The sequence below is a fragment of the Miniopterus natalensis genome, chromosome X (genome assembly GCF_054644295.1).
Source record: "Miniopterus natalensis isolate mMinNat1 chromosome X, mMinNat1.hap1, whole genome shotgun sequence".
Classification (NCBI taxonomy): Eukaryota; Metazoa; Chordata; class Mammalia; order Chiroptera; family Miniopteridae; genus Miniopterus; species Miniopterus natalensis.
The window spans coordinates 16,404,201-16,426,885 of NC_142103.1; the positions used below are offsets into that span (position 1 = coordinate 16,404,201).

The 22,685-nt window shown below is 41.9% G+C and overlaps 1 protein-coding gene across 2 annotated transcripts in view; it reads left to right on the forward strand.

The window, feature by feature from the left end:
* TMEM255A (transmembrane protein 255A) overlaps positions 1-19,970 on the forward strand; it is a 51,980-nt gene extending 32,010 nt beyond the window's left edge. For both annotated transcript variants that reach the window (XM_016214060.2, XM_016214061.2), the window contains 3 exons: positions 5,398-5,560; positions 11,777-11,920; positions 19,372-19,970. In XM_016214060.2, the coding sequence (XP_016069546.1) occupies positions 5,398-5,560; positions 11,777-11,920; positions 19,372-19,530 (466 nt within the window). In that variant the 3' untranslated portion in view covers positions 19,531-19,970. The remainder of the gene's footprint in view (positions 1-5,397; positions 5,561-11,776; positions 11,921-19,371) is intronic.
* Positions 19,971-22,685: the final 2,715 nt, after the last annotated feature.

The window sequence follows — 22,685 nt, forward strand, 5'->3', positions numbered from 1 at the left end:
TAAGCTTCATAGTAACTGACTTTCTAACTTTCTTTTCTTCTTTTTTTGTTAATCCTTACCTGAGGATATTTTTTCCATTGATTTTTAGAGAAGGGTGAGCAAGAGAGGAAAAAAAACATGATGTGAGAGACACACATCGATTGGTTGCCTGCCCCATGCACCCCGACCAGGATAGGGATCAGACTTGCAACCCAGGTGCATGCCCTTGCTGGGAATTGAACCTGAGACCCTTCAGTGCTCAGGCGGTCACTCTAACCACTTAGCCACACTGGCCAGGGTTGACTTTCTAACTTTCTTAAAGCAAGTTATGCTAGTATTATTTTTAAGGCTCTAAAGAAATTTTATGAGGAGCTGTGCTAAACTCTGAGTCTCTAAACGCAGTGAACATGATCTCATGTTATCTGTATCCCAGGCCCCACCCAGCACAGGACCAGGCATGAGTAAAGACCTGATGAAGCCCTGGCCGATTTGGCTCAGTGGTTGGAGCGTCGGCCGGTGAACTGAAGGGTCCGGGATTCGATTCCAGTCAAGGGCACGTACCTGGGTTGCAAGTTCGATCCCCGTCCGGGTTGGGTGTGTGCAGGAGGCAACCAATCCGTGTGTCTCACATTGATGTTTCTCTCTCTCCCCCTCCCTTCCATTCTCACTAAAAAAATCAAGGGAAAAAAATATCCTATCCTTGCGTGAGGATTAACAACTACAAAAAATAGACCTGGGAGTGACATTTGTTAAAAGGTAACAAAAAGAGGAACATCCTTTCACCAGGAAAATAAAATATAGGACAAGGCAACTAAGAGGAGTCACAGGGACATTGCTCTTAAAGACCTCCAAACCCAGAAATGGTTTTCACCCACCTGATGCCTGGTGACCAGCTGGGGGCAGCAGTTCAAGGCCCTTTCCAGAGTCTGTCATGCTGAGATTCCAAGGGCTAGGCCACTAGAAAAATACGTACTAAGCTTTTCATCAGGAAACCGTCCCACTAGGTCATAAACCAAGGCCATGAGACTTAACAGGTGATGATCCTACAATAGAGGAAGAAGTTTTGCCTTGACTGGAGGCTTTTTCCAGCCAGTGCTGAAGAAACCTAAACTCCAGGCCTAAATATAGCTTGCCACAATCATTCTGAGGCTCGGAGACTTTAAGTTTGTCCAATGCATATGTTTTCCTCACATGAAGCCTATTTTTAATCAATTGCCAGCTCCTCCAGTCCATTTCCTGGAAAGGAGGCCAAGAAAAAAAAAAAAAGTGGGAACAAACACACCAGGCAGTCATTTGTACAGTGCTATGGAAACACAGTTTCTACTGTCCCCTCAAACCCACAGAACTTCTCTGACGTCAGAGGCAGTGAGGTTTTAATAGCAAACATAGATTATTTCATTTAGCCTTGTGTAGGAAGGCAGCTTTCTCTAGGACACCTCTCCTCAGCAGCAGCCTTTCAGAGCATTTTACTTGGCTTGGGGGGGGGGGGGGGCAAGTCAATATCACTGGTTTTTCAATGTATAACCTAAAGGAAACGAAAGGAAACGGGTTGGTTCTTGAACTGCTCCAGCTGCTAATAAAATGAAAGACGATAGCTTATTTTCATTCATTTCTTCCTTTGACAAACTTTTATTGAGCTCCTACTATGTGCCAGGGACTATTCTAGAAGAATACCTATCAAGAAAACATAATTTTGCCCTTAAGGAACTCAATTTACCAGGGAGATTGTGGGAAGGGAGGGTTAGACAAAATACATGCAGTGAGGGAGAGATGCACAGAGGCTGCCCTTGCCATTGCCTGTCAAGCAAGAGTTGGCAAATGTTTCCAGGCCCTTATCGAGGAGCAGAAACATGCCCTTCTGCCTTATCCAGGATCGGTTGCCTCCTGCTTTGTTAAATGGGTCCATTTTTTAAATGGGTGCCATTTCTCCAGGCACGCCCAGCAAGTTGAAAGCAAGGGGCTGAGAGCCCATATTGAGTAATCAATCTCATGATCAATGCAATGATCAGTCTTTGAACTCAGTTATTCATTCACCAAGTACCTATTGATAACATAACATTTCTACCACCAGGCAAGGCAGAGGGAGACACACATGTAGGTAAAAGATGACTCTTGCCCTCAAGAGGTTACAATTTAGACAGAGATGTCATGTCCACCTTGGCCTTGGTGGTAGCTTCAGTATCCAGCACAGCACTCAGTACTGAGTAGGCTCTCAATAAACATTGGATTAAATGAATAATGGAATTATTGACATATGCAAAGTGCCAAACTAAGAAAAACAGACTCTCTGAGGCTATGGGAGCCCAGGATAAAAGCAAATGAATGGGCACTGGCGTCCTTGAAGAAGGCACTAGTGAGGTAACTACTGAAGCTCTGAGCAGTGGGAGAGATTAGGACTAGAGTGTGGGCTCCATTTTGGAGTCAGGTTATGGCAGGCTGAGGAATTTGTGCACATTTTCCTGAAGGTAATAGGGAGCCATGGAAGGGTTTTGATTAAATGAATGACTTAATTTTTAAAATGTTTTAGGAAGCTGAATCAGGCAGTGGTAGGGTCTGGCAGGAGAGCCCTGAAGCCTTGGAGGTTCTAGGGTAAGAGTGCTGAGAATGCAAAAGATGCAATTTCAGAGGAAACTCTGCCCGGAGAGTAAACCAAATGGAATCCTGAATGTCAAACAGAAACAAACCACATTCATTTGCTAAATCTCAAACCAGATCTAAGTATTAACATTCTTTTCCTTCATAGTTCAGTAAAAAAAAAATAAAAATAAAAATTCAATAGCTACTGAACCCACTCAAACAGAAACAAACCATACGTTCTCTACAATTATTGAATATTTTAAACTACTGATCTAGTCTCATATCATGGTCTGAGCCTTTAAAGCGTTAATACCTTTAAGAACAAGATTCGAAGGTTTGAATCTTGTTGCCAGAGGCTGGCTCTTAGAAGGGAAAAAATACAGCTGCGTGTTTTGGTAGGGGCTCTTATTATGTGCTGGAGCACTGCTTTCGTGCATTCTCTAATTAAATCCCCTGGGCCCAGAGGGGTTAAGAAAGTTGCTCAGGGTCAGACCACATATAAGTGACAGAGCTAGGGCTCAAATGCAGTCCTACTCCAGAGCCTGCTATGCCACACTGCCTATCTGTACATACTGCCAACCTGCCCTCAGCGTCTTAAGAGGTAGGCAAAGATCATTTGGGAGCAATCAGAAGTTGACTCTCAAGCCTCTTCTTTCCCTTATACACAGGTCTTTCCACAGGGTAGTCCTTGTCCAGCTGTGCCTTTTTGAGCTTAAGTAATCTGTGTGTCCTCCCTGCCCAATCTCCAGGACTGAGTACAGTGCCAACAAACAGGAGACACTCAATGTATGCTTTATGGATGGTCTCTTCAGCTATGTTCTGGAAAATACCGAAATCCAATAAAAATTCTAATGAATGGAAACACCTTTAAAATTCCACTATGGAAAATGGTGGTTCTCTAACATCAGTGAGCATGTTAACACAGATTCCTGAGCCTCACCTCCCAAAATTCTGCCAGATTCAATAGGATGGGGGCTGGGCTTAAGAATCAGAGTGTTAACCAGCTCTTTCTCAGAGACACATCCACATCCACATCCACACAGACACCCATAGGCACACACAAATAATGCACTGACACACACACAGATGATTCTGACTCAGGATGTCCTATAACCACACTGATTTCAGTTTCTTAGAGAAACACTGATTTTAAAGAATCCTAAGATAAATTCATCTGTCAAGTTTAAAAGTTTTTCCTTGTGTGACTAATCCCTCCCTGATTCATTCTGGAGGTTAACCTTTATTTATTTATTTATTTTTTTAACTTCAGTGTTCTTACAGCAGGGGAGTCACATGTAATAACCACCTTGATGCCAGGGCATTTGGTTGTGATTTTCATTTTAAGAATCACAGTGTTTTAGATTCATTATTGCTTCCAGTGGTCAAGTTGTAAATTAGTTTGCAAGATCCAGGAGGACAGGAACTTTCATTTAATTTATTCACCAGGTATTTATGTAGCACCAACTACACGTCAGGCACAGTAGTGAATAAAGTGAATCAAGTCTCTGTCCTCATGGAGCTCACATTCAAGTTGGGGAGACAATAAGAAGCAGACACATGAGCGAGGAATGAGTGCTACACAGGAATGAGAGAAGGGAAATGTCTTTGTTTGGGCTTCCATAACAAGATGCCATAGACTGGGTGGCTTCAACAGCAGATATTTACTTTCTCACAATTCTGGAGGCTGGATCCGAGATCAGGGCGCCAGCATGCTCCGATTCCAATGAGAGCTTTCTTCCTGGCCTGCAGGTGGCAGCCTTCTCATTGTGTCTCCCTTCACATGGCCTTTCCTCAGTGACTGTGTATGGAGAGAGATCTCTCTCTCTCTCCTCATAATGCCACCAATCCTATTGGAATAGGGCCCCACTCTTATGACCCCATTTAACCTTAATTACCGTACCTCCTATAAGCTCTTCTCCAAATACAGTCACATTGGGAGTTAGGGCCTCAACATATGGATTTTGGAGGGGTCACAATTCAGTCCACAGCAAGTAATGTGATAGAGAATGACTGGGCTGGAAGTGAGGGCTGTCTTTAAACAGAGTGGTCAGGGAAGACCTCACCAAAGAAATGATAGGTTTTGTCCAGCAACTCAGCTGTAGTTCTTTATTGGGACATTGTTTTTTATGTGTTAGTGTTTTATCTTGTCTTGAGAAAGAAAACACTGAAATCTTTGAAGCCTGAATTCAGATCCCAGCCCTACCTCTTATGACTTGAGCAAGTTCCTAACCTTTCTGTACTTGAGTCTCTTCATTGGAAAAGAGGAAATAGTGATAGTACTTACCTCATAGAGCACTATAAGTATTTACAGTACTATCTAAAAGAGCTTCATGCAATAATGGAAATGTTCTGTAATCTGCTCTGTCCAGTACAATAACCAGTCACAAATGTGGCCCTTACAAATGTAGCTATTGAGCATGTAGCATGTGGTTGATGAGACTGAAGAACTGAATTTTTTTAAATTGTGCTTAATGTTAATTTTAATTTATATGGCCATATGTAACTAGGGACTGCCATATTAGCACAGGTTTAATGAATTCACATATGTAAAATGCTTAGCACTGTGCCTGGCACAGTGTCAAGTGTCAGTGATGTCATCTAGGATTAGTTTTAGTGATAGCAACAAGTGTTTCTCTGGCAGGTAGTAGTTCTTTTGGTTTTTTTTTAATAAATAACAATCACGCTAGGATTTAGTATAATGTCTTTCTCCCCAAGCTTATTCATAGCTATGATGGCCCTTAAGATAGCTCAGCTGCTTTTCTTTGAGCTTCATGGTAGCCAAAGCCCTAGGGGCCTGCCTGCTCCCTGGGGACTGACTGAAGTGTGCTTCTCCCTGTCCAGTCGGGTGGAAATCACTGGTGGGTACTATGAATACATCGATGTCAGCAGTTGCCAGGATATCATCCACCTCTACCACCTGCTCTGGTCGGCCACCATCCTCAACATCGTTGGCCTGTTCCTGGGTATCATCACTGCCGCTGTCCTTGGAGGCTTTAAGGACATGGTAAGGAAGGGAGTGTCTTCCCATTCCATGGAAGCCCCTGTTGGGGGCTAGGGTTGGGCTGGGGCAGTTAGGAACAATGGGGGCCTATGTTTTGAAGGGATGAATCAGAAGCAATTGCTTCAAGAATGTAACTAACTACCTTCAAAAACCTGAAAATATTTCTTGTTAACATGAGTTGCCTGTGTTCTTGTGGCACATTCTGGGGGTGGGGTGGGGGAGGGAGGGTGTTCTCAATTCTCTGGTTCATGCTGGTTATGTAAATATAGCCTTTTCCAACTACCCCCCCAAACACAAACACACTTTTAGTAGAAACCTTTGGGGGTAGTTTTTCCCCTAGCAAACTTGGGGAGAGATGGAAGGAAAGAGGTTTTTTTAGCTACAGGTAAGAGTAACGTCCGTTTCCCCCTCCCAGGAATTTCATCCTGGAGTTTCTTCAGAAAGAGCATCTGGACTCCCCCCCACACACACATTTGAAGAGTCAGCCCTGGGCTAAGCTGCTTGCCAGGTCTTGTCCTCAACCACAACCTGTCTTAGCCTCCCCACATTCCCTAGCCTCTCTTTCAACTCCTTTCCACCTTTGCATGTGTGTCTGCAAAGGTGCACCAGGATTCAGCACCCAGTAGGTGTTTCATAATAGTGGACTCCTTTCTTCTTTTGTTTTTAGAGCATTTCTAAGCATTTATTTGCTTGTTTAATAAACCCTGATCTCAAATGATAGAGATAATAGCTTTAGAGCTATGGTTAGCCTCCTGGCTTCCTATGAGAATAGAATCACTTAAGGTGCTTAAAAAAACAGATTCCTGGGCCCCTCCTCCAGAGATTCTGATTTAATTGGTTTAAATTGAAGTCCAGGTGATTCTGATCTGTAGCCAGGGTTTCGTTCCACTGCTTTAAAGGAATGTCTCTCATGTGTTTAGGGAATTATTTTGTGCCTAAAAGTGGTTTTCCTTTGACCCCAGGAATGATGTAGATAGTCTCTAGGCCCTTGGCTATTTCTGTCCCATTTTGGGGTGCCTGAAGAACAGGAACCTGAAAGGCAGTTTGTAATTTGACTCTAGACTGTCAGAAGGATGGGTAATGGAAAATGAAAGGTGGGCTAAAGAAAAACTCTGCAGCTTGGGGCAGCAAGTCCCTGCCAGGATCGGGCTGAATGGAAGTATTGAGTGTTCCTGCTGGTGACCCTAAGTTCAAAGAAATCCTTCTCTGCTCACGCCCAGCTTGTCTGTTTGTCTGTCTCTTTTTTCTCTCCCTCTTTCATATGCACACTTCTCACTCCCATACCCCTCCTCCCACTCAAGAAAACTCAAGCCCAGAGGAGTAGGGGAAGCATCAACAAGGTGGGGCCCTGGGAGGGAGAAGGAGGAGGGGGGAGAAGGAGAAGGGAGGAAAAGGAGGGAAAAGGAGGAGGGAGAGGAGGGAGGAGAATGGAGGAGGAGGAGGAAGGAGGAGGGAGGAGGAGGAGAAGGAGGAGGGAGAAGGATTTCCTGTTTGGGCCTGAGGGAGCTTTGGGTGAGAGAGCGGAAAAACTCTTTCTGGGTTGGGGTTATTTTGGAGAAAAGAATGTCCTTTGTTGTTGGAGAGTTTCCCCAAGGTGCAGATGAAAGCCAAATCTGAGACAGGCAGGCTGGCAGAGAAGCTCCTAGGTTGGCGAGTGGAGGAGATGGGCCATCAGGACAGGTGGGAAGAGTTCTCGGAATCATTCCTAGATCTCTCAGACTTGGGCAGCTGAGCTGTCTTGAGGCACAAATCGAGTGGGTGGTGGCTACTTGGTATGTTCTGTGGGATTCCAGCAAGGACCCTTGTCAACAGTCAGTGGACCATTGATGTCTAGGCTTATTTCTGGACTCGTAACTTCACTGTCTTTTGCTTTCTCTGGGGAAAAGGGTTTGTTGATGGTCTGTCCTCATAGGTGGCAGTAATAGCCCTTTACTCTCTACAAAGTGCTTTTGCACAATTACTTTCTCCACTCCTCACCACTATTACTAGCTTGTGAGAAAAGTAAGTATTACTACCCCCATTTCACAGACGAGGAAATGGGCCAGCAGAGGTCAAGTGACCTGCCCTGATTAACAGCAGAGCTGGGACTGAAGCCCAGGTTTCTCAGATGCCAGAGCCTTTGCTCTTTCTACTCCATCCCAGATTCTCCTAACTAGCACTTGGACAGCCCTTTGTGGTTCTACAAGGGTTTTAACAGACACCGCCTCCTTTGTTTAGCCACTTTAATTTCAAAAAAATTAAAACGAGTTGTTTTCAACTGTTGGGAACTTCTTTAACAGTAAAAGAGGAGAACAAGAAAAATTTTGATCATTATCAGATGCCAACCAAGCCCAGGAACTCAGGCAAGGACCAATGGGGAAAATGAAAGATGAAAGCAAAGATCAGAGGGGCAAGATATTTGATGCATGAGGTAAGAGAACACTAATGGGAGTGTAAGATGGGAGCACCATGGAGGAACTACTTAGCTCTGCTAAAATAAGACATGGTGTAGAAAATCCCGAAACATCGACCAAGTGAACCTAAATAAAAGCCTCAGCCTAGGTCCAAATGTGGTTGGTGCCTTGTGGTATACCTCCCCTCTGAGCAGAATGCCCTAGGGTCTGCAGAGAGACTTGGGGGTGCTGGCTGATGAAAGCCATTCCCGAGGGAGTGAGGACAGGAGCCAAGGGCTGTGAGCTGGCAGTTCTCAATAACATCAGCGAGGAGCGACCCTTTCCAGAGTTGTGGGATCCTGAAAGGAAAAAGGACGTCCGCCTTCACTCCCTGACCAGAGGTGCTTGGTAAAAAGGATCTTAAAGAAATGTTTGATGAAGTATTTGTTGACCAAAGCTATAAGGATTAGAGACGAATCTTTCAAAAGTGATTATATCTTGTCATTTTCTCCTAATTGTTGTCTCTGGTTTGGAGTAAAGTGGGGAAGAAGAAAAGTGGCATTCTTTCCAAAGTCCGCAATCATTGTCTCAGAACAGACTCAGTTTTGTCCAGACAAGATTGCTTTCACCATTTCCTGTGCTACCTAGTAACCTCTGTTTCCCTGGGGCTCAGAATGCTACTGATCAGTAATGGGGATCTCATAACTTAAACCCCAGAATTTTAACAGAAACACACACACTCCTGTGTGCACACACAAATAGAGACAGTACCCAAATTTATTGTAAAATCAGAATTACTGATTTAAAACATAACCAGACCATTATTTGGGACCATCTCTTTTGCTCCTTCCCTGTCCAACTCTTCACTTCACCTCCCTTTAACCCCTAATCTTATCTTGTTGGCCCATCCATTTTCTCTATATCTTCTACTTTTGACTCTCCTCTCTGTGAGTTTTCGGTGCTCATTCAATCTTCCTCTCATGTTTCTTCTGTGTTTCTTTCTCTATTATAGTCAACTTCCTTTCAAAGATTATCCTGGTCCCCCAGACTTGCTGAACACACACAAAACAACTTTTATAGATAGAGTTTTCATTGTGTGATTGTTTCTCTACGGTTAGGCTTAATTTATTTGCATAGAAGAATTGGTTTCATTTTGCAAGAGCTGGAGGGTGTGTTTTATTTATTTATTTATTTATTTATTTATTTACTTATTTGGTGGATATTATTGAGATTTTATTGATGACCTTTCATTTTTAAGAAAAGAAATCTATGAAAACAAAGTAATGACAATGATAAAGCATTGAACCTAGAAACACTCTAGTTGGCTAACAAGTTATAGAAATACTATTTATCTTCTTACCTCTTTAATTCAATACAAACAATTAATGCATTATTTGTTTAAGTAATCACTACATCAGGAATCAGGATTGGCCATGTGTTAACTATACAGTTGGGAAAGATATGTGGAAGTATTTTGTTGTTGTTCTGAGAAAGTACACAATGAACCACTGACCCATTATGATGCATTAGATAAACCATGCTATAGTACCCAAAGTATTAACAACCAAGTATAAGTATGTATTCTGATAAAGATGGATAATGACTAACCATTGGTTAGTTGTACCTCTTTTTATTATGGAGGGTGGGTTTTTTTTAATTGACAGAAAGCCTAGGGAACATGATTTCTGGGACTTTCTCAGGGATGAAATTTCTTCTTAGAATTCTGGTGAAGAGGTAAGAGCATTTCTGAGCACTCTTCCTTTGTAAAGCGAGCCAACCCTTAGAATGGCCAAGATCTCAGCTCTTTCCCACAAATGAGAGAGGCTGACAAACATTTCCCTGGTTGTCTGTGAGCTGCATCATAATTACTGAGGTTTGTAGCTCTTCAAACCTCCTGGAAATGTAAACAGTAACCCACTCCAAGGAAGAGAGCAACAGAACTGTGTCAAAACTTGCTATAAGGGAGTTTCCCCTGCCAACACCCCAATATGGTTGCCTGTGCCACTGCCAAAGCCTGCCCACACATTTTTATCACTTGAGAGTAAGCTTCTGCTCTCTGTTAATGTAGAGTAAATGTGTACCAGAAACAAGACACATTGATTTTGCAAACAGCTCTTGATTATCCATACAAATGGAGAAGGTGTCAATGACATGGAAAATGGAAAAAATGTTTGTCCCACACCTTGACCCATGTGGCACTCAAAAGATACAAATCACAGTCCTCTTTGGGAGCTAATGAGCAGTAGTGATTTCCTTTAGCAATGCTTTGGTCCTGTTGGGAGCAGGACTCCCTTCCTAGACAAGATTAGTTTTAACCTTTGAAGGGCTACACGCACCACCATGTTAAAATGGTATTCAATTCTTTGCATTGTTTTGTTTGTAAAAAAATAACCACTATATTCTGCTTGGTCTTTCATGGTTTCTGTTCACTGCTAGGGTTTTTCCTCCAGCCTGCAGGGCTGATGAGAAATAAATACACTTCATGTCTGCATGGGAACTCCTTCACAAGGTTGGAATCTACCAGAACCTCACAACTTTTACAAACCCTTTGTGATTCATTTTTGTCACAGCAAGAGCAGTAGCCTGTTCAGCCTTGTCAGTTTGACATTGTACATTTTGGGTCTTTTTTTTTTCTTTTTCTTTTTTGTTTTAAAAAAAATCACATAAACAATTTTGACTTTTCTATAGGTTTGAATTTTTCAAAATAAGTTGGGGAGAAATGACACAAGTAATACATATTAGTTGTAAAAACTTTGGCTGTATAACAGAAAGTGAAGAGCCCCCATTTACCTCCTAATACTATTCCCCTCCCAAGAGATAACCACAGTTAAGTTTGTTGTGAATCTTTCCAGATTAATTTCTTTTCATTTAAAAACATACATACATACATAATTGTTTGGGTCTTTATTCTTACATAAATTTGGATCATGCTATATTAACATGGTGGCTTTCTTTTTATTTTTTTATTTTTTTTATTTTGGAAAGAATGTATTCTGAGTCAATCCATGGTGTATCTCCCAGATATTTTCATGTTTCCATGTAGTGATTTGTTAGATGTGGTGGCTTACTTTTTAAAGACTTATTTCTTTAGAGCAGTTTTAGGTTTACAACAAAATTGAGAAGAAGATACGGAAATTTCCCGTATACCCCCTGCCCCAAACATGCATAGCGTATTATCAACATCCCCAACCACAGTGGTACATTTGTTACCAAGGATGAACCTATATTGCCCCATCATAATCACCCAAAGTTCATAGTTTACCATATGGTTCCCTCTTGGTGTTGTACATTCTAGGATTTGGATAAATGTATAACGACATATCCATCATTCTAAAATCATAGAGTATTTTTATTCCCCTAAAAATCCTCTATGCTCCAGCTACTAATCCCTCCCCCAACCTCAACCCTTGGCAACCACTGATCTTTGTCTCTATAGTTTTGCTGGTGGCTTGTTTTTGTTTTTTGTTCTGTTTTGTTTTTAAATAAATATATCTTTATTGATTTCAGAGAGAGGAATGGAGAGGGAGAGATAGGAACATCAATGATGAGAGAGAATCATTGATTGGCTGCCTCCTGCACGCCCCCTACTGGGGATCGAGCCTGCAACACTGGCATGTGCCCTGACTGGGAATCAAACTGTGACCTCCTGGTTCATGGGTTGTCACTCAACCACTGAGCCATGCAGGCAGGCTTGTTTTTGTTTTTTATTTAACAATATATCCTGGACAACTTTTTGGTTACTAAATTGTTTATCAATTGCTGCATGGTATTCTGTAGTATGGATGTAAAAGTTTAACCATTTTCCTAGTGATGAACGTTAATGTTTCTAATGTGCGGTTTTCTACAGAACCCAACTCTCCCGGCACTGAACTGTTCTGTTGAGAATGCCCATCCAACTGTTTCTTATTATGCTCGTCCTCAAGTGGCATCCTACAATACCTACTACCATAGCCCTCCTCACCTGCCACCATATTCTGCTTATGACTTTCAGGTATGTTTTGAGAAGAAAAGAACTCTCTATTACCCTTGCTCTATTAACTCATGCTCTCTTGTTCTTTCCCTAATCATGGAACCTCCCTAACATGTATGAGGTAGCCTCCCTAACATCTCTGTCCCTGATGGCTTTTAGCAGCCTGTGGGTACCAGTGACTAGCATAAGGACTATGTAGGCATGCAAACAGGATAGATGGGAAGGGTGAAAAAGAGGAGAAGAAACAGAAAGATGGAAAAATAGAGGAAAGAAATAGGATCAAGGTGTTTCAAATTGCCTTGACCTACACCAAGGAGAAGATGGTACTCATTAGTACCTCCCATGGACAGCTGTCCAACAGTGGCTTTTTCTATTTTTCTGCCACAGGGAGAGGCCTAGTCCTGCTCCTTAGCACAAGGACATTCTGAGCCACACAAAAGTTTGAATCAAATCTGTCATAATCCCTTCTTTTTTTCCAAACTTCCTAACTAAGACTACACAGAGAAGATATTTTCTATAACACCCTCTCCCCTTTGTTGTCCTGTTATCAAATGGGTCAGGAACAGTGTTACCAAATCTGCACTTTTCCTATTTCAGTTTGAGTTGAGACTAAGCACAGAAAAACAGAACCAAAAAAGGCACTTAATTAAAAGGGATTCACTGTGTGCAGAGCACTTTGGGAAAACAAATGAAATGATCCTATAGGCATTTTCAGTGTTGGTAAACCCTTGGCCACAGAAAAGTGGAATCACACTAAAATGTGGTTAATTCAAAATTTGGGAACCAAAGGCAATACCTTTGAAGGAAGGGAGGCTCAGAATGAATTTCTATTGACTAAGAGCCCATAAGTGCTCCAATGGGGACATAAAAGCAAGAGTGTTTGGGGGTGCTTCCCATTAAACAGCAAATTTAGAAATGCAAAGCCCTTGAGCAACCTAATTTAAGCTTCAGATTAACAAAATAATTGAAACTAGAAAACCCCATATAGTTGAATAAAGTTTTTTGGTTTTTGTTTTTGGTTTAGATACTGTTTGGGGAGGTCTAGGACTCTGCATTGCAATAGTCATACAGTTAACCCTTGAACAACACAGATTGGAACTGCACAGGTCCACATATACATGGATTTTTTTCAATAAATACAGTCAGCCCTCTGTATCCCAGGATTTTGCATCTGCAGATTCAACCAACCGCAGGTGGAAAACAGAATTTTCTGACTGCGGTTGGGAATCCACGGATGTGGACTGCCAACTGTCTGCATTGTCCTGTGCCATTTTATATAAGGGTTTGAGTATCTGGGGGTTTTGGTATTCATAGGGGGTCCTGGAACCAATCTCCCATAGATATCAAGGGACAACTGGACATATAGTGTGAACATGGACTTGTTCACTGTTATAAAGTACAATGCCAGAACAAGGAGGTGTCCATTAAAACTTGGATAACAATGTTAGAACTTGTTTTAAAGCCTATGTATTCACAGGTAAACAATTCAGGGAGCTTGTTACCCAAATAGATGATGTAGACTGGAAAACAAGATATGTTCAAAAAGTGCATAGATAATTTCAGTAGCAACAGAGGCAAAAAAAAAAAAAAAGAATCTTTTAAGAGAATGCAAGGATACTGAAGCTAACACAAGAAGGGTCATCATTCTTTTGGGGCCCCTATAATAAAAAATCATCCCGAGATAGAGGGGCAACACATGGGTTCAGCCATAGAGGCTGCCTCCATTTTTTTATATCAGAGTCAACCATATTGATTATATTGATTTTAGGAATGTTCACTTTATAATGTGCCCCTTAAATAGTAACAATAATCTCCCTGGTGATAGTTGCTTCAAACTCTTAAGATAGGAAGCCCCACTTTAGGGTATAGAACATCTCTGTCTCCATCATTCCTCATTCACACACTACCCCAAGGATGAAAGCAAGGCTGACAATGCCAGTGGTGACTCAGGCTATTGGTTTCAGTTCAGTTAATGTTTACTCTGTGTTCCCATGTGCCAGGCACTGTGCTAGGAGCTGTGGATAGAGCAATTGAATGAGACATAGGCACTAGACTTGAGGGGCTGGTAGGGGACAGCAGTGGGAACATAAAAGTAAATAGACTATTACCAAAAGTGCTATGGAAACCCAAAAACAGAGTACCTAACCCAGCAAAGGAATCTGAATCTAGCCACCTCACCCAGACCTAAACTATGGACTCATAGCAAATTTAAATTTTTTTAAAAAATTATTTTACTGTTGAGAGTATTATAGATGTCCTCCATTCCCCCCTTTTACGCCCCCTACCCATCTCCCACCCCACCCCAGGACTTCACCTGTCTATTGTCTGTGTCCATGGGCTGTGCATATATGCTTATAAGTTCTTTGGTTAATCTCTTCCCCCCCTCCTTCCCTCCTTCCCCCTGAGATCTGCCAGTCTGTTTCATGCTTCCATGTCTGTGGTCCTATCTTAAAAACAGCTGCTATATATTGAGTACTAACTATGTACCAAGCACTGTGCTAAGAAATGTTTTACATATATCATCTCACTCTGTCCTTTACTGAAAATACCCTTGTCGTTGCCATTTTTAAGATGAGATGACTAAGTCATGGAAAAAGTAAGTGACTTCCCCACAGAGATAGTAAGTGGAAGAGCAAGGATCTGTATCCAGGTCTGACTCGAGAGATTGGCTGGAGGGTTCTTTGGAAAAGTTGTAAATTTAAGCACAGCACAGATCTTTTCCCCAGGTAATTTTAGGATATTTCTATTTCTACTGATTTAAATTATGGGCTTCCTAATCATGGCTCAAAAAGGGTCTCTTACTACGTTATTAAATTGTTCAATACTGCAGGGCCACTGGGACACATATGTCTCCCAGTTCTTTGCCTAGATTTGAGCTGTCTTTTGTATTTCCTTTTTGGAGACTTTATAGTTGTACAGTGGCAATTGGAGGGGTATGTTAAGTGATTTGCTTCCCTTTAAAACTAAAATGGTGTCTTGTTCTAGTGTTTGAGTTGAGCTTTTTTTGTTCACTAAATTCCATTCCCTTATGGTTTCATAGGATGAAATACCATTCTTTATCCAAGAAAGCCAAGAAGATGGGGGAACATCTGCTTTGTCCTCAGATAAATAGAAAGCAGTCAGGCCCTGGCCAGGTAGCTCAGTTGGTTAGAGCATCGTCCCAATACGCCAAGGTTGTGGGTTCGATTCCAGATCAGGGCACATACAGGAATCAACCAATGAATGCATAAATAAGTGGAACAACAAATATCTCTCTCTCTCTCTCTCTAAAAATTAATAAATAATTTACAAAAAAGAAAGCAGTCAGCAAAATATACACCAGCTCTGACAATAAAACCACCAGGAGCACAGACCTACCTACCCCCACCCCCCGCGCCACCCCCTCCCAAAAAAAAAAAAAAAAAAAGCCAGAGCTCCCTATGGTCTTCTCGGATTGTAAAAGGGCCTAAATTATAGCAGGAAAACTGACCTTTCTAGACCTTCTGGATGACTTCCCAATTCTGCTCATTTCCAAGTAGAACTATTCTTGTGACTTAAGGTTTGAAGTCTTCTGCTTCCATCTTACCCTGAGGCTGATAGTAGGAAGAGGAAAGGGATTTATAGGGTTTTGTAACAACCCCTCAAAGTCATGCCCTTACTGGGTAACTGTCCAATTAGGAAGTTTGGGGAACATTTCTTATAGTCAGACATGAGCAAGCACTAGGGTCTGGTCAGCTGGCCTTGAGGATTCTGTGAGTGCTGAGCTTGGAGAAACAGGACTCTTTCAAACACTGGACTCCACAGTGTCCTTGCTTCTGATGGACTCCCCATCCCCCAAGGCAGGAAGGAGATAAACTGAGACTTCCTTTGCCTCCCTGCTCATCTCCCAACACTCACTTCTCTTGCCCCTTGCACCCATTTCCCGATTACCGTTCTTCAGCTTCAGCCTAGTCAGCTTCTACTTCTGCTGGGAAAGTCAACCCAGTGTAGCTTTCTGTAAACCACTTAAGGATTCCAGCCATACTTCCCAGTCTAGCTGCTGGGCCAGTCCCCCTGCTTTATTCTAACCATGGACTGATCCCTTTCCTGTCCATTTGGTGAATTGCCAAGTTTAGCTTAAAACAAAAGTCTAAGCCTATGAAAAATGCAAGAACCTCTCTTTCTGCTCTTTGTTCAATCACATGATGGTACACACTAGATTTCATCTTAGCTGTGAAAAATGACCCATTATAAATTGGACCCATTTAATGAAAGGCCTGCTTTAGTCCTGGGGGAGGCACAGGTTGCTGAGAGCCTTAGAAGGTATTGCTGCTGCCACTTAACTTTTTCTCTTTATTTCCCCTTTCCTGCCAAGATTTTCCTTTATTCTCCTCCTTTCTCTGGTTTCTGACCCCACCCCCCTTTCCATCCTCTTCCTTTTAGCTACTCTTCTCTCCATCTCCCCTGGCTTTTCTTTCTGGCCCAGAAACAGTGGGGATGCAAAGACCTGGAAATCCTGAATTTTCCCCTGGGGACACAGCATCTCTTGCTAGTAACCTTTATCACCTGGTCGTTGCCAGGGCTCTTTTCTGAGTCACTGCCTCCCAGTACTCCTGAAGAGAGAAGCCCACTGTGACAGAAATGCAGATTGGTCTTGTAGAGTGTAGGTCAGACATCCTGCAGAGAGCGGGCAGGCTAAGATGGAAGAGGACAGCTGTGTGTGTCCTGAAAGGATGGCGCTCCTCTTAGAGTGCCATCAGCCTCTGGCACCCCAGCCTCTAAACAGCAGCTCAGGACATTGGAGCTGACTAGGCCTGGCAGTGGGCTCTTTAGATGTTTTTCATGCTTTGTGGTGTACAAGGATTCAAAGCCCTGTTCTTCTGAGCTGCTTGTCCCATTAGTAAAGTCGACTCTTAGGCAGGAACCAAAATGCACCAGGCCAGTTCCCTAGCTGCACCAAAGCCAGATCTTTCCCAAGGTGCCTGCCTGTTGCTAGGAAACTATACACTGGTACTGTGGGCCTCCCTCACCCCCCCCCCCAACAACTCAAACCCCAAGGGTGCATGGACTGCAGCCAATGAACTCTGTAGCTCTGCCAGGAGCCCTTGAATTTTATCCTTAAGACTCCCAGCATCCTCAAAGGAAGTAAGAATCACCCCACTTCCCCCCCCAAACATGAAACTGAGAAGTGAAAACCAAAGGCCGTTGTACCATCCCCTTTTATTATCAAAGTGTACAACTGCCACACACAGAGCTGTTGCCCACAGAAGCCTTTAAATGCCTATCAGGACAGAACTGCCTTTAGCTCCACTGTAGGAAATTCGTCCCTCCCTTTTGTGACTGGGAACACATAAAAATGTCCTCCTCACTCTTCCCATCCTGGAGCCGGATGTAAAAGGGCAGAGTACCACACCCCCAACACAGAGATCTGGTCCCTGGTGGGTTTTTGCTCTCCTCTCCTATTAAGACGACAGTGTTCTTAGTTGAAGAAAGCAGCAGAAGAGGAGGGAGGGAGAGAAGGAGAAAGAGTTCTGGGGCGTGGAGCATAAAACTAGGGAATCATGATATTGATGTCTTAAAAACACATATTTTCTTGGAGGAAGGAAAAAATGGAGATTTTAGAAAGGAATCTGGCTTGAGTCCACTACCTCAAGTTGTTTTGCCTTGAACGGCTCTGCAGGTTGTATGACCCTGTCATTCCTTTATTCAAGATGAAATAATGGGTGGGGTGGGGGAGGACGGGGAAGATTGCAGCCACAGTCTCTTCTCAGTCCTAATATTAAGTGTTAAGGGACAGACATTTCAGTGTCTCAAGTAAGGGTTAGAGACCTGGGCAATGGTCAGGATTGGGGATGAGGAGAATCAGCCAACTGGTCTCAGGCTCCAGAAACCTCATGTTGAGGCTGACTCTAGATTGCTCCAGACCTGGAAAAAAGATATGATAAAGGTATGGGACCTTCCCAAACAGTACTTGAACTCTTGAGAAATTTTGGTTTCAGTGGGTGTTTTTTAATATACCAGTTTCTCCTAGAGTTGAGACACAACAGAAAATTATCATTCTCCAGCCCTGTTTGTTGGCTTATGTTTGCTTTTCTGGAGAGCCTACAACCAGCCTCTTGTCTCTTGCCATCCCTGTAGCCCCCTCCAGCCTTCAGGGCTCAGCTATGCTCCGCCATTGGAGCAAGGCAATGGTCCCCACGAGGTGTGACCGTATTCTTTGAAAATAGGTATTATTTTAAAACATGCCAAGTTCATCTTACATACTCCTGAAGTTATAGTCACTCATTCAAAATTTGAGTACCTACTACTTGTCAAGCTCTATTCTGAGCTCTAGGGGATAGAACAATGAAAGAGACAGGCCAACTCTTCTAGAGCAGGGAAATCATTAGGGTCCAGGTGGCAAATGACTCCTAACACACCAGTTCACCGGGTATTTAAATCCAAATCCACTCCCTTCTCCAAGACCACCAAAGTTAGCCGGCACAAAGTAAAAACGAATCTTCGGTGTCTCTGCAACCTGACAGATTGTTCCTCCCTCTTATCCATGCCTCTGTTCTTTGTTTCTCTCCAACCAACCCCGCCCTTGGGGTTGGTGGGCTACACTTAAGATGAAATCAAAACTGTCGGACTTAGATTAAGACTCCAGATCCAGCCCTGGCCGGGTGGCTCAGTTCATTGGAGTGTGGTCCCGTGTACCAAAAGATTCAGGGTTTGATTCCCAGTCAGGGCACATACTCAGGTTGCGGGTTCGATTCCCAGTCAGGGTGGGTATAGGAAACATTCAATCAATGTTTCGCTCTTTCCCTCTCTCTCTCTAAAAATCAATAAAACACATCCTTGGGTGAGGATTTTTTTTAAAAAACCGCAGATCCAAGAAAGCCACTTAACCTCTCTGACCTTAGTTTTTGTTTTGTTTTTTATGAGATGGGCTCTGTGATATATTCTTGTAGCAAAGACTTTCCCAGGTATTAGTGAATTAACCTCAAATGTTAAGGCCCAAACTACCTTTTTTTAAAATTTTTTAATTTTTTTAAACATACCTTTATTGATTTCAGAGAGAGGAAAGGAGGGGGAGAGAGAAAGATAGAAACATCAATGATGAGAGAGCCATTGATCGGCTGCCTAGCCCGCAACCTGGGCATGTGCCCTGACCAGGAATTGAACCCCGATAGCCTGGATCCTAGGTCGATGCTCAGCTGCTGAGCCACACCCGGCCGGGCCCAAACTACCTTTTTGAAGACTAGCTGGGATGCTATTACCATAGTCAGGGAGAAGTATTGAAGGCCTGAGTTATAAATGTGGAAAAGGGGTTCAAAGGGAAGGGTAGGAGGAGTCCAACATATCTGAGAAAGTGGGACCAGCCCAGTTTCATGCCCCTCAATAACTTTGTGAGGTTTTAGGAGCTGTTGTTCCAAACAGAAACAAACTTGGTCTATATTCACTTTTAAATAACTGACTTTGAGGAATTGCAATCCCACTGCCCAAACTGATACTGTTTTATTTTCATTACACAGCATTCTGGTGTCTTTCCACCCTCCCCTCCCTCTGGACTTTCTGATGAGCCCCAGTCTGCCTCTCCTTCACCCAGCTACATGTGGTCCTCCAGCGCACCACCTCGCTACTCTCCACCCTACTACCCGCCTTTTGAAAAGCCACCACCTTACAGCCCCTAAAGAGGAATGCCTGCTGGCTATCGGGATTATTGTGGCTTTTGTATTTCTGCTTTAGTGGAAGTGTATAGGGTACACAATTTAAAGTGTGATTCTTATGCATAGTTTCAGGTCTTACAACGGCCTGCCAGGCTAGGGAAAGATAGGAATGAAGCTTATTCGTTATGTGCCAAGCAAGGGTGGCTAGGCTGAACCCAGGACTTCCATGAAGAACAGTGCACATGCTGTACGCAAGGCTAGGGAGGCAGCCCAGCAAAAAGACTGTCATGTTTGGACCTGCATCACCCTATGGCTCTGCCTCTGCATTCAGCAGAAGAGTGGTTGCCATCTGTTTCATTTTGTGTAAATGGAGTGTTGTCCTCAGGCCCTTGGCAGATTGCCCCCCTAGTACTTTGGTTGAAGTACCTGGCTTATAGGCCCTATCTTTCCCTACCACTAAAGTTGGTTCCTAAGGAAAATTTCCCAGATGATGGAGCTACACAGTAGTTCCAATGCAGAGAGTTCTGACTGGGATTTCGTTTGCTTGTGCCTGGATGTTGAAAAAAGCTGCCCATATCTCTTTCTTCTTTGAGTATTGTAAAATGGCTGTCGTGATCATTCAGCTCAGCTTTTGCTATTGGTACCTCCCAAAGGGAAAAGTGCAATATTCACTTGAGTGGCAGGAAGCAGGGTTGATTGTTCCAGAAGCACTGAAATACAGAGAGCAACATGTGAGATGTTTCACGATCTGTTACGCATCTGATAACTTAGGAGACAGTGGTCCTACTACATGTTGCAGTATTACAAAACACAATTGCTACAGACATAAATCTTATGGTTAAAATTCAGAATTAAAATGCTAGATTAGGTTCTTGGGTCGTGACATGAATTGTTACTAATCTTTGTGACTATTTAATCTTCAAATATTGTGCTTCAACCCCAGCAAACCGCACGTATCCTGCACCCTACCCCAAAAGAATCATCTGTGTTTAATGCCACTGCTCTTACTGGTCCCTTTTTCTGTTGAGACCAATCATGAAAGTGTCCAAGACTGTGAAAGTGTTACAATGCCGCTTTAAATCTGCAAAACCTCAAATGTAGCCAACTTGACAAATTCTTGTGTTATTGTAGATTAAAAATTCATCTGGCACATTGTGGTAGGTATCTGTACAATTCTTTTAATTAGGCATAGCTTGAAACCATCGACCTGATGGATTTAACACTTTGGCACTCATTACTTCACTTCAAAATGAACACTTTCATTGCAATCTTATGTTAACCTGAGGATTGATTTAAAGAAAGGTTGATAATCCTACACTTTATCATGTAAAAATACAGGGGCTATAGGAGGGTACCTAATTAGACAGTTCTGCAAACAGAACACATACTGGAAAATTTTCCAGCCAATTTAGCTACCTCCCAATGTGATGGATTAGAGGTAGCAAGCAAATGCTGGTGCTCCCATCTACCTTGCAGACACCCAGCCATCAAGAATGATCAAGGCACAACAAGTGCATTCACTGTTCACAGTAAATGTTTGCAAGACATTCAGTTTAACTTTCAGCACCATGAATGATGTCTCATCTAGATTTCAAATATGGAAAACTATAATCCTTTTGTGTTATATAAAATTACTATTATTTTCTATAATTCTGAGCATATTAAAATTCTATTGGATTTCAAAAAGGGACTAATAACCAATTGACTTACAATACAAGTATCAACTTGTAATAATGAAATTTTTGCTGTTTACACTGTAACTTTTGCTTTAGTGAATATTTAATTTTTTTAAAGGCATCATTACACAGTATATCCTACATTTATCACATTTCTTAAAGTGTTAAGATTCTATGACTCATTTCTATGGATTTTTCTTACTTTACAAAATAACTTGAAACAGTACAGATTTTGTAACACTTAATTTGAGCAGCTTCTTTTTTTATTACATCAAATTATATGAAGTGCATGTTACCTTAGAAAGATTAATATTTGCTGCTTTACTCTTTTGCAAAACATTTGCTGTAATGAAGGAATTTGTATTTCCAATATGTACCTTGACTGTATTTTGTAATCTTGACTGCTTTATTCCTAATTCTGCTTTAAAGTATTGAACTGGGCATGAAATATTAAAATATTAATCCAGAACCTATAAACTGGATGTTGCTTAAAATCTTTATCACTGCCATGTTGGAAACCCAGACTGCTTTTGTGATGTTTCAAATTAATAAAAATGTCCTTCTCCATATCCACTTACATAAGTCTTCATGGAATCTAAAAGTGTCACAAACATTCTAACGCAGTGATTTTCAACCCGTGTGTCACAAGAATTTCTAAAACATGCAACACCTGACTATTTAGTCAGGGACACTGACCTCTTTCCCCTTAAACTGTCATACACAAAACTGACAGCAGCCAACACAACAACAGCTGTCCAGTGTGAATGAATCAACATTATAACTATTTTTTGTCAGACTGGCAAAAAATGTATTTTGAGGTGTGCCGCAGAATTTTAATAATTAGTTTATGTGTGCCGTGAGATGAAAAAGGTTGTCTAAAGTGACAGCAGCAGCCAACTCACTTTTTACTATTAGGGTTCAAAATAGTTTGGGAATGCAAATAACCAACATATAAAACCTAATGGAGAATTCTGTCATGCTGTCATCAGATATATAGCTCCCATCTCCTGCTATAAAAATTGAAAAACAGCAGAATATAAAGGTTTATATAACTTCTGATAGTCTTGTAAAAAATGCACTCAAAAATCACAATTAAAACATTTTATTTTTGCCATATGAATCTCTACGAACTAATATCAGGTAACAGTTAATGAAAAGTAGAACTTAAAGTCATGAAGATTGTACAAGTATGAATATTATAGCATTAGGTGGAAATGAACAAGGTTTCGTATGATTGACAGAGGTGAGAAAGCCAGTGCTGTTGAATAGCAATTAATTCTTTAGATTATACATGCCTTGACCATACAAAATACCTTGGATCATTTTTACCATTTGTTTTATCTTTTTGGTACAATAGGAAAAAATGTAGCATTAATTCCTCATAGTAGTTGCATGTGGAGAATCATTACCACCAAAATGATGATCATTTATAAAATAGATTTTAAAGGTTCCCTTTAAAATCTATTTTAAAATTGCCATGGCATTTAAATATCTTTGCTTAGT